Here is a 12,603-nt window from a genome sequence, read left to right on the forward strand (position 1 = left end):
AAACTAGCCCCAGGACTGACCCCCTGGGGCACTCCACTTGACACCAGTTGCCAACTAGACATGGATCCATTGATTACTACTGAGCCCAATGCTTCAGCCAGTTTTCTATCCACATTACAGTCCATTCATCCAGCCCATACTACTATGCTTGCCTGTGAGAATGTTGCAGGGACTGTATCAAAAGCCTTGCTAAAATCAAGGTACACCACATCCACCAGTCTCCCTACATCCACAGAGCCAGTCACCGCATCATAGAAGGCAATCAAATTGGTCAGGCATAACTTGCCCCTGGTGAATTCATGCTGACTGTTCCTAATAACCTTTTTCTCCTCCAAGTGCTTAGAAACAGATTTCTTGAGGGATTTGTTCCATAATTTTTCCAGGGACTGAGGTGAGGTTCACTGGTTTGTAGTTCCCTAGATCCTCCTTTTTCCCTTTCTTAAATATGGACACTATGTTTGACCTCTCCTGATCGCTATGAGTTTTCAAAGATGATGCTCAGTGGCTCTGCAATTGCATCAGCCAAATCCCTCAGCACCCTTGAGTGCATCTCATCCGGCCCCATGGATTTGTACGCATCCAGCTTTTCTAAATAGTCCCTAACCTGTTCTTTCACCACAGGGCTGTTCACCTCCTCCCCAAGCTCTGCTGCCTGGTGCAGTAGTCTGGGAGCTGACCTTGCCTGTAAAGATTGAGACAAAAAAAGGCATTGAACGCTTCACAGCCTTTTCCGCATCCTCTGTCACAAGGTTGCCTCCCCCATTCAGTAAGGGACTTGCACTTTCCCTGATCCTCCTCTTGTTACTGACATACCTGTAGAAACCCTTCTTGTTACCCTTTGCATCCCTTGCTAGCTGCAACTCCAATTGTGTTTCAGCATTTCTGACTTTATCCCTGCATGCCCGAGCAATACTCTTATAGTCTTTCCTAGTTATTTGTCCAAGTTTCCACTTCTATTAAGATTCATTTTTGTGATTTAGTTACTGAAGAGTTCCCTGCTAAGCCAAGCTGGTCTTCTGCCATACTTGCTAGTTTTCCTGCACATCAGGATGGTTTGTTCCTGCACTCTCAGTAAAGCTTCTTTAAGGTACAGCCAGCATTCCTGGACTCCTCTCCCCTTCAGACTGTCTTCCTAGGGGATCCTGCCCATTAGTTCCGTAAGTGAGTTGAAGTCTGCTTTTCTGAAGTCCAGGGTCCTTACTCTGCTGCTCTCCATCCTTCCTTTCCTCAGGATCCTGAACTCAGTCATCTCATGGGCACTGCTGCCCAAGTTTCCATCCACAACTACATTCCCCACCAATTCTTCCCTGTTTGTGAGCATCAGGTCAAGAAGAGCATGGCTTCTAGTTGGCTGCTCCAGCATTTGGACCAGGAAGTTGTCCCCTATACTCTCCAAAATCTTCCTGGATTGCCCGTGCACTGCTGTATTGCCCTCTCAGCAGATGTCAGGGTGATTGAAGTTCCCGTGAGAACCAGGGCCTGTGATCAGGAAACCTCTGCTAGCTGTTTGAAGAAAGCCTCATCCACCACTTCCTCCTGGTCTGGTGGTCTATAGCAGATCCCCACCATGACATCATCCCCATTGATCTTCCTGCTGACCCTAACCCAGAGACTTTCAAACAGGCCTATCTCCAGTTTCATACTAGAGCTCTAAGCAATCATATGGCTCTTTTACATAAAATGTAACTCTTCCTGTTCTCCCCACCTGCCCTTCCTGAACAGTTACTCATCCATGATAGTGGTCCAGTCATGTGAGTTCCCACCAAGTCTCCATTATTCTAGTCGCATCATAGTTCTGTGACTATGCAAGGACTTACAATTCTTCCTGCTCATTTCAAATGCAGGCTCCGTGCATTTGTGTACAGGCACCTGAAGTAACTAGTTGATTGCCTTGATTTCTCAGGAAGTATGAGAACACCTCGCCTGTTCCCCTCTCCTGCTTGTTCTTCCTTTAGGTCTCTTGCTTCCCCGCTTACCTCAGAGCTTTGGTCTCCATCCCCTGGTGAGCCTAGTTTAAAGCCCTCCTCACTAGGTTAGTGAGCCAGTCTGCAAAGACACTCTTTCCTCTTCGTCAGGTGGATCCCATCTCTTCCCAGCAATCCTCCTCCTTAGAAGAACATCCCATGGTCGAAGCAGCCGAAGCCCTGCTGGCAACACCACCTGCGCAGCCAGGTATTGATCTGCAGGATGCTCTTGCTTCTGCCCAGGCCCTTTCCCTTGACTGGAAGGATTAATGAGAACACAACCTGAGCCCCAGACCCCCCCACCCTTGCACCCAGAGCCTTGTAGTCACTTTTGATATGCTCAGGGTCTCCCCTGGCAGTATCATTTGTGCCCACATGGATGAGAAGCAATGGGTAGTAGTCAGAGTGCTGGATGAGCATTGGTAGTCCCTCCATGACATCTTGATCCAGGCTCTGGGCAAGCAGGAGACTCCCTGAGACAGGTCAGTTCAGCAGATGGTTCTCTCTGTCACAAGGGAGTCTCCAGCCACCACCACCATCACTTCTTCCTGGTGGCAGTCATCTCAATCCTTCCCACGTTGGTGAGGCCTGGCCTGTCTTCCTCCAGCAATGGAACGTGCTCCTCCCTCTCTGTTGCCAGGGCTCTCTTATCTGTTCTCCAGATGAACTGCTGCAGGTGGAAGTGAACACCTCTGCTTGCTGCCAGAAGTCACAAGCCTCCAGTTCCCACACTCTTGGGTGTCCATGTCCTCTCTTTAGCACTGGTATTTCTTCTTCCACAGTCCTGGAGGTCTCCTTCAGCATCGAATCAATGAATGCCTCATGGTGGAGGATGCTTCAGAGCCTCGTTACCTCCTCCTGTAGTCCTCTTGCCTGCTTCCTGAGAGATACCACCAGGAGGCACTGTTCACACCACAGGCACTCCCTTACCTGGCTGTCACTGGAAGGAACCTGCAAGTCACAGTTTCCAGTGTCAAACCTGGACCTGGATGGAAGTGTTGATGGTGAGTAATCCTGCCTGGATGGAAACCTCACAGGTGCAAGCAGAAGCACAGTGGCAGTGGCTCTGGCATTGCAACGTCCTCTACCATTTCCCTGAGTGTCTTAATCTGCCTTCTCTTTCACTGCACACCTTCCCTAGCAAGCTCACCTGGAAGCTGGCCTGTTTATTGCTTGTTGGCCCAAAAGGGTTCCTTTTTTCCAGCTTCCTCATGCCAAGCTGAAAGGCTTGCCTCTCAAAAAGGGCGAGGGCACACACTGGCCTGTAAACTGCTTGCAAGGTGTTAAGTGATTATGCTGTTAAGTGATTACGTACTTACCCAGGATGTGCAAAGTGGGTGCACTGTACAGTATATATACACAGAATTACAAAGACACCATGTACATGCTTGGGCTCGTGCCCTCAGCGTTCCTTCAGCCTATAAAGAAGCCCAGTTCCCTTAGTTCAAAGACGGGTTAGTAATTGGAAGCTAGGTGTGGAATGAAAATATTGCCTGGAACAAGTCTTAACACATCCCACTGCTGGAAATCCTCCCTTCCCCCATTCCAGCAAATAGTACTTTGGCAGACCAACTTGCTGAATCAGCCGGCAAGTTAACAAGAAGTGATAGGGATGAAGTGAAGAGGTTACAACCCTTTAGAGAGAACAGAATAATTATTCTTCTGCCCTTAGGTTTAACTATAACACTTCTCAGGTGTAGCACAAGGTTGACTCTCTCAGTCTTGATATATTTCCATCTTAGATAATTATAGGTTTGCCCTATGAGACCTATAATCATGTTAAGTAAAAGATGCTATCAACTTACCTGTAAGTCTGTTCTGAATTCAAGCTGCATTCATTTCCAATTCATTTTTGCACAAAAATACATTAGCAGGCTTCCCTAACAAATGCAGAAATGTTCAGAATTAGAAAACACTTTCATAAATACCTTATCTGTCCAGTCACTAGTTTTTAAAGAAACAACCCTGCAAGGTAAGTAGATGCATAATAAAAGGAATGGAAGTTAATTGACTTGCACAAGCCTGTGCTATGACCCTGCAGTTGAAACTTGGGAGCAGTTTAAGAATGAGAATGGAACAGAAGAGTAAATTGGCTCTTATACTTCAGCCATGCTTATTTCTACAGACACTTAGCATTTCTAATTAGACAAAGGAACAGTGTCCCTTTTCCAATTAAGGCACTTAATTTTTAATGTGAAAGTGACCAAAAAAATATTAAGTGGATGGTTTAGGTGATGGGTACTGAGCTAGGCATAGCCTTTTTAACTTCTGGCACTGAAGACCTGGTCAGATTCCAGTGTCTGAGCTCTCTTTACTGGCAAAAGGGTTCTTTCATATTCAAATTCAGCAAAGATATATGGGGAGAAAATGAGAATACTGGATGATCTATAAGGCTGTCTTCTGAAAATGTGCATTCCAGCAGCAGTACTTTAATATATTCAAAGGCTGAAGATTTGCTCTTTAACAGCATCTTTGAACAGAAAGTCAATCATCATGCCTAGGTATTTTCCTGCCTCCTTTAAGTGTGCGTAGGCTGGGAGACAAGCATCTCTCTTTGTCATGTACGTATACACATGCTTACTTTGGACAATTTTGTAATAATAAAAATTGCCATTGGTTGTACCAACACTATCAGCAATGACACTGAATGGGTATGGAGGGTGACATCCAGAAGATGGATCAGTTTAGCCTCTATGGATATTGTGCCTGGATCATTGAAAACAAAGTACACAACAGTTGTTTTATTTGCTATATTTTTATTTCCTATGGAAAGAAATTGCTACATTTTCAGAATTTTTAAAATTAAATGGTAACAATTGGTATACATTGAGGAATTACAAAGTTACAACTTTGTGTATCGTTAAAACAAATCCATACTGATCACTGATATCAAGCCATTTCATTTTGAGAAAAAAAAAGAGTCTTCACTGATTTGGCTTTACCTACAAACGTAAGTTAGAAATAATACTATTTATGCTCCAAATAAAAAAAAAATCTTAAACAGATTTGACAGCTGTTTTAAAACAGTTTAATTTTCTGATTTTTGGAATCAGGGTTCAAAAATAATTCCAAAGGGAGAAAGCAATAGTTTACTTTCCCTCCAAGGAAGCAGACAGTTTACAAAACAGTGTAATTGTAATACACTGTGAATTCATCTTGTGAGTAGACCATTGCTCTTATTTAAAAAAAAAAAAGTTAGAACCCTGACGGAACAAAGTGAGCCAACATTATTTAAAAACCCATTTTAAAAATAGGTAACCAGTTTAAAAGGAAAAACCATAATGCATTGGGGTGAGGTAGTAGTCACAGTGCATCCAACAATATTAATTATAAGGGTAGGACATATTCAGAGCAGCCTTCTGATTTCAGGTATTCACTGCAGGAAGCTATACAAGAGGCTGAAGTGCAATCTGACTAATGTGTATGGTATCAAACTCCATTGTAGAAACAGGCCACTGGAAAAGTGGTTGACATGGACACACACCATGTGATAACATGCCATCATTAGGCTTGTTCCTACACTCTAGTATGTACATTTGGAGTTATGTTATATGTTGATCATAGGGCCACACAAGCTGGTACTTACTGAAAGTGTAAGAAATGTATTTGATTTTGTTTTTCCCCCTGAAATTACTTCTATCCCAATGCGCTTAGGCTGAATTTCTGAAGTTTAAAGAAACCCAGACTACATCAAATCCCACACAGCTCCTGATTTTAGAGGAGTTCTGCCATCTAATTCATCCAGCTAGCAAGATACAAATGAAACCATGAACACTTCTTCCATGACACTAAGTGCTTCCACTGTTATGATGATGAAGCAAAAGCCTTTAAAAGCTCAGCTGCTACAGTTGAAGCTTGACAACTCTTGTCATTTTCATCAATCCCCTGCCCCCAGTAGAGTCTTTTAGTGAGCTAGCTGCATTTGACTGCCTGCATGCCGCTAATGCAGCCTAATTAAATGCAGCCTTCTGCCTTTTGTCCCTTCAATTAATATTTATGCTGGTGATTAATAGCTGTAGATGCATATATACGCTAATGTTCTCAGACCCAGCAATCCAGCTGCAGTCCAGCAATTTGAGTCATAACTGGCCTAAAAGCACTCAGTCTCTTATCACCACTGGCATTTGTGACCAGTTTAAATATCACTTGTTTCTCACCACACCTAGTACCTCTCTGAATCACTAAATTTCACATTTTTTCATATTACATTCTAGACTAATCCAGAACAGTAGTGGAATATAAAGTAAATAAATTCAGCTAAGCATAATTCCTATGTCTCATGCTGACACTTCTACAGTAAGACCTTATTCTAAGGGGGCTTGGGACTAGTTTTTAAAACATGTTGATCCTTTTTTTTTTTTTTTAAGGGGAAAAAAAAAGAGAACCTAAAATTCAAAGAATGACACCTCAGAGACTAGGAATGAGCAAAGGCTACCAATTACATTTGAAACATTCCTTTTCCAAAGAGACGTATTTAAATAAAGGGAAAACAGCATGGAGAAAAATGAAGTGCAGTAGTTAGTCCTAGAAACACAGTCTAAGAACAAAATCATGACATCCTTGGTGTAAGCCAAGAAATTTTGTTGAGCTGGTGGAAGAATTTTACTTTCATTATAAGTATCAAGTGCATTTTTGCAGTTCCCACACACTTTAGTTATTGCTCAATAACTATGAAAAAGAACAGGAATACTTTCAGTTTAGTTTTATTATATTATAACAGATCTGCAACTACAGCTTATTTCAGCCAAAACATTTTTGTATTCCAAACTCTTAAAAAATATCTACATTAATCATATTTTTCTATTCTTAAAAATAAAAAAATCTACCTAGCATACCAATGCTGCTACAGCACTTGAAAGGGTGCATTACTTATGTAAATTCTACTGTAAATTTAATTACTGTTGCAGCCATTATTCTTCCTCGTCTTCCTCTCTGCTGCTTTGGCTTCAGGTTTCAAAAAGTTTGTTAAAAGCTGTTCCAACTTCTGAAACCATGTCAGAGGCAGTCATTGAACGTCCAAATTTTTGAAAGGCTTGGTTGTTACATTGCCTTGTAAGAGAACAAGCTCCAAATGCAGCCACTAGGAAAGGATTCTGACTGAAAGGAAAAAAGAAAAAAAAATTATGTAGAGCTTATGATGTAGTAATATGTAGTAAAAATTATGTAGCAAAACTGTGTATTCAGCAGGAACACACTAATAACCTTCTCGCTGAATTTAGTTATAATTGTTGTACGATAAAGCTGGAGTCAGTAACAGTGACAATGTAATTCAGGGACTCTTCACTGCTTCTATTTCCTCTCTGTAGTAAGTTTTGCAGTGTTACAGGCAGCCGCCTCACACTGGTTCTTCCATTTCTATATTATGGCTCTTTAGGCTAGAAATCTCCTTGTGAGTACTTCCCATCAAAATCCCAGCCTAAAGATTCTCAAGTTTAGAAAAGCTGAAGGTTAATAATACCTGTAAAAAGCTGTTTCTAAAGGTAGTACCTAAGCAGTCTGCAAACTCAAAAAGACACCTCTTTTAACAGTCTGCAGTTAACTGCTTGCTTTGATACAGGTTCCCATTACTGCACAGGAACAGGTGTGGAATGCACATATCTTAAATTTAATTGCCTTAATTTCTAAGCACCCCTTTCTCTTCCCCATCCAAGCCCATTCCCAAGGGCTTTGGGTCAGATTTAGCTAGGCAGAGAAATTGGGGATTGACATGATCCACCAAAGTGGACAAGAACTTCTTCCTTCCCTAGCACACATGGGGAACGTGGTAATGCAGAGGTGGTTTTGAGCTGAGCCACCTGAAGACTGCCACAGGTAGCAGGGCAAATTGCTTGAAGCAAGTTGCAAGATACCCCTTTCCTTGGCACATGCAGAGAAGTGGTGGTTCTGAATAGACCAGCAATTCCTAAAAGGCCTGCTGTGGCAGAGCAGTGGAAACATGCTGCCAAAAATGATACATTTTAAGTATCAGGTCTGGCAGGAGCCCTGTCATCCAGCCCATGGGGCTCTGCACAGATCTAGAAATTTCGTGGTGGAGGAGCAGTGGTAATTAACACTACCACTGCTCCTCCGAGACCTAATTTCCAAGCTGTGTGGGGCAAGATCAGGACTGCAGACTGACCCAATGTCACTCATCCAGCCTGCACGCCAAGAGGTTGTCCACCCCCTCTTCCCTTTTCAGGTGTTAAGAGTGAAGTGTGCCACCAATTTTAACCTAGAAAAAAAAAGGCGTGTCCCAGTTATCAAAAATCTGAAAAACACTGGAGCAGACTGTACAGACAAAGTCCCTTGGAGACCCAAGACACTTGGAGAACAGACCCTTACTGGTGTATGCTGCTCCCTGCAGAGCCTACTTTACACATTAAGGTTTTGACTATAGAGCCAGTTGCAACTGTCTTTCAGCAAAAATGGGTTTATTTTTCTTTAGATTTGTCAAATTTCAGCATTAGGAAAGCCTGATTAAACTTGTTACTAATCTTGTCGTAAGCCCTAGTTCAGTGCTGTAATAAAAGACTAACTACAGACTACAACTTCCGCTGACATCCGTGTGAACCAGGCAGCATCCAGACAATACTAAGAAGTTTGTCTGCACCTGTCATGACAGTAAGAAATGAAACTGTGCTTCAAAATAAAAAATATACTTTTCAGAAAGTGAAGCCAATAAAAGAAGTTTAAACTGCATCTTGAAAAATGTAACATTAAAATAAGGAAAGTCCAGGGGAAATCTGAAGAGCAAATAGTCAAATATAGAGAATTTCTTTCTTAAATTATATTCTCTGCAAAGTAATCAATACAACTGATGTTGAGAAGATGCCTACTCAAGATCTCCTTTTGTTAAGCAATGAAAATGAATCTGTGTCAGTGACTGAGATGTTGGAACACAGTGATAATAAGCAGTAAGTTATAAGTACTAGCTGCTGTACATCCAAGCATTCTGAAAGAATAAAATGGTCTGAAATATATGGTCATTAATATCAGCAACTGTACCAGGGGACTATGGGCAATTTATCATCTTTAAAGAGACAGCTACCAAGATTTATAGGCCACTGAGGACTATTTCAGGAATTACTGTTAAAATTAAAAAGATTCCTAAACAAAAATGATCCTGGGACCAAAGACATGGGTATCACTATGAACCAACATACAGATGGCAGTCAGGTGATAGGAAAACAACTGCATGTTTTAACAATAGGTGTCCACAGTATGCCTTAATCTGAAGTATTATGTTTAGTCCTGATTATCCTATCTCAAAGCAGAAAATGTTTATATAGAAAGAGGATGACAATGCCTAGAAGTACCCTGAAATATGTCATATGAGGAGAGATTAAAAAGACTCCATAGAGAAAAGACAAATGATAAAATTGCATATAACAAATTGTGTTAGACAGTAAATTAAACATTCCTATTTACCTTCTCATGTAACATAAAAACCAGGGGACTTGCAATTAAATTAGAAGACACCGCATCTATAACTGACCAAAGGAACTTATTTGTACATGGTGTGCAACTTCTGGAACTAATTGGCAGAATATGTAAATGAGCTTCCACAGTTTATTAAGTATTGTTCATTCAGAGAGAAAATTATCCATACTGTCCTTTTTAGGATTTCTTGCAATTTCCTCTGAAGCAGCTGGTACTGGTCACTGTCACAATAAAGATAAAGGACCATATGGGCCACTAGTCTGATCTGATAGTAACTGTCATATATTCTTATGACAAAAGAGCTAACAATGGCTTCAAAAGCATGGCTGCTTTCAGTACAGACAAATGAAATGCTTGTCAGCACCTGTAATTGGTTTAGTTGGCTCAGAGTTAGCCCCTTTAAATTATACATTTTATTTATAAGTTTCAATTTACATGACAAATTACACTTGTTGAATCACCTAACTGCATGAAGATAAATCAAGCCAAAGAGAGAACACAGCATGATGTATATTTGTTTATTATTGGGATCTCACTACTTTCCAGTGACTGCCATTTATTTAGTGCCATGTGTTATATACATTCTGCCTACGAATTCAATCATTTTGAAAACACATGTTCTGGTAAACAAATGCTCTTGGAAATCAATTCGGGCAGGTTTGCATCCTTTTTCTGCTTCACAATCTTGGATGATTTTCAGAGTCGAGACAACACTTGGCTTCATAAAAATTTCAGCCCCTACACTGGGTGCTCTAAACTACACCAAAGTGGATGTACAGATGCCCTATTCCCAATGCCCCCAATTTTTTTTTCGAGCTTCCTACCAGCATTTCTGCAACAGTTGCCATAAGGATAATGGATTTATCTGAGAAGAGGAGTCACTAATGCAATCATACCCATTTGTCTTTTCTGGTCCAGCAAGAAATGCCCAATGTGCTAAGACTCCAAGGGAACCTGATAGGAGGTCTCCTTGTCCACCACATCTTCTGCTGCTTCCTTCATGACTGCATACGAGTACTACAAAATAAACCAACACACAAAAGGTCATGTACCTTTACTCTTTTTAATGATGCATATAACCATAGCTGTGAGAACTGAAGAAACACACAAAATGCAATATATGCTGGAACAACTTCTTAATCAAAGAGATCTTGGTAAGTTACAATTTTAAGGATTCTATCACAGTTTTCAATTATAAAAAAAAAACTTTTTAAAGTATCTTATATCAAGCAGTTTACTTTTTCCTTTTCTCTCAGCTTGGACAACAGACTGTCTCTAGTTAACTTCACATTTTATGTTTTCATAAACTCATGTCATCATTATCACCACCCACCATCACCAACACCACCAGAGTTGAACCAGGAATGGGTTTCCGCAATGATAGCTGTACAAATACAGAGCACTCCGCAATCCCTGACCTGCAGAGTTTCCAAATCTGAGGCGAGTGTATTTATAAAAAGCAAAGGGGAATAAATAGCAAAAACACCTCCAACCCTTCTCTCGAACCTGTAGTGCTTGGGTCAGAAGGCAACACTTTGAAAGTATTTTCCTTAGGCTTTGTAAAAACAAACTATTTACAAAAAATCCTATACCACAGATCAAGTTCCACCAGAGTATCCCTTTCAACTCTCAAAAGTAATGATCAAAACATTCAAATATCCTATTGCATATGCATCCACTCTCACCGTAAAACAATTAAGCAAAAAGTCCAACAGAAAGTTACAGCATAGCATCTCTTTACACTGTAAACTCCCTTGAGCAGGGACCTTGCTTAACATTTTCAAAAGCACTTACAAGCCAGAAGTATTTCTGACTTTTTGGGCTAAGGGACCAATATCAACCCTCAAAATTTCTTGCAGACACTCTTGTTACCCACTGCACAATTCAAAGGGGATGAAGGAAGATGCAACCAGTGTTCTACAAATCAGTTTGGGAACTACTCGTTTAAAAGAGAGGACAGGATTGGGACACAGACCCAGCAACTGACTGGCCTATTGGTCACCTTGGGCAAGTCCCATCATCACTCAGTGCCTCAGTAATGATATTTCCTTTTGTTGAAGCACTATGAGAGCTACTTTGTTACTTTTTTTAAAAAAAGTGAACTGTACCACTTACATTCTCGTCCCAAAGAGATGAGAGAAGGGCAAGTTCACATTTGTGCTACAACAGCAACTGCCCCAGAGATAGTTTTCTGCAGCACTTCTGCTTACAATCGAATGATCATAACTTGCTTGACTATGGACATGTTTCAATGCAGCTGTCTTCCCAAACTCCTTTCCTGGGTTAGAACCCACCCTCTTCTCTTCCTGTCAGGCTGTGGGGACAGGGGCATAAAGCCTTTCCTCCTACCTCAATAGGGAAGGGAAGCTACTGGTGTCACAAGCATCCAAGCAGAGTTGAGCTTTTCATACTGCAACTTGAATGGAAAGCAGCAACAGCTCTCACTACCCTAACACTCATTTGCTCTCTCTACCCAGAAACTGCTGATGCTTCCTATGCCCACTCATCTGGTAGGTTCTAGGGCCAAGAATAAATAGAACTTGTTCCAGCAGGACACAAATATTTGGGACAGTAACCCCTCTTTCCCTCTCCATGAAATCTTACCCCTCACTTTGCTTACAATTGCAACACAGAACTGTACAGTGGTTCAGGTTCTCTTGCCGGTTGTCCCAAAAACAATTGCTGAGCTCATCAAGCTAGGCAACAGGACATTTCTGATGCCTGAGGGCAGGGGTTCATTTGGCACTCACTTTACAGATGTCACCACAACATGCCCAGAAGTTAATTTTTTTTTCCAATTTTTACCTCCTCCCCACCTAAACTGGATTCTAGATATGCTTCTCAGTGAGCACTTTTACACATCAACTTTAGTCAGATAAACTATACAAAAACTGGTTTGTCCCTTTGTTGTGGTGTTTTGTTTTCTTAATATAATCAATTGGAGAATGTGTCCCCTATTCTGCTGCTTTGAGGTGGTAGCTCCTTGGGTTTTCACTCTAAGGTCTTGAGTACCTTTTAGGAAGCAGAACAGAAAACCTATGTTAAAGGCTTTTTGGTCTTCCAAGTAGTAGCTGAGCATATGCCCCTACTAAGTAATCCATTTTCACTATGTACCTCAAAACGTCACAGTCCTCAAAACTTCTAGTCGGGTTTAAACTGTAAAGGAACTCAGCAATCTAAGCCCATTATAAAAAGTGTCAAATACATACACACCACCTTG

General features: G+C 41.2%; 1 protein-coding gene across 4 annotated transcripts in view; it reads right to left on the reverse strand.

Moving 5' to 3' along the window:
• Nucleotides 1-6,651: 6,651 nt before the first annotated feature.
• NAXD (NAD(P)HX dehydratase) overlaps nt 6,652-12,603 on the reverse strand; it is a 57,287-nt gene continuing 51,335 nt past the window's right edge. For 3 of the 4 annotated variants that reach the window (XM_014600393.3, XM_014600395.3, XM_006260465.4), the window contains 2 exons: nt 10,280-10,400; nt 6,652-7,061 (listed from right to left, as the gene is read on the reverse strand). In XM_014600393.3, the coding sequence (XP_014455879.1) occupies nt 6,911-7,061; nt 10,280-10,400 (272 nt within the window). In that variant the 3' untranslated portion in view covers nt 6,652-6,910. Of the gene's footprint in view, nt 7,062-10,279; nt 10,401-12,603 lie in introns of those variants that run through there. The other variant, XR_002089587.2, reaches the window with a different exon arrangement.

The sequence above is a fragment of the Alligator mississippiensis genome, chromosome 1 (assembly GCF_030867095.1).
Source record: "Alligator mississippiensis isolate rAllMis1 chromosome 1, rAllMis1, whole genome shotgun sequence".
NCBI lineage: Eukaryota > Metazoa > Chordata > Crocodylia > Alligatoridae > Alligator > Alligator mississippiensis.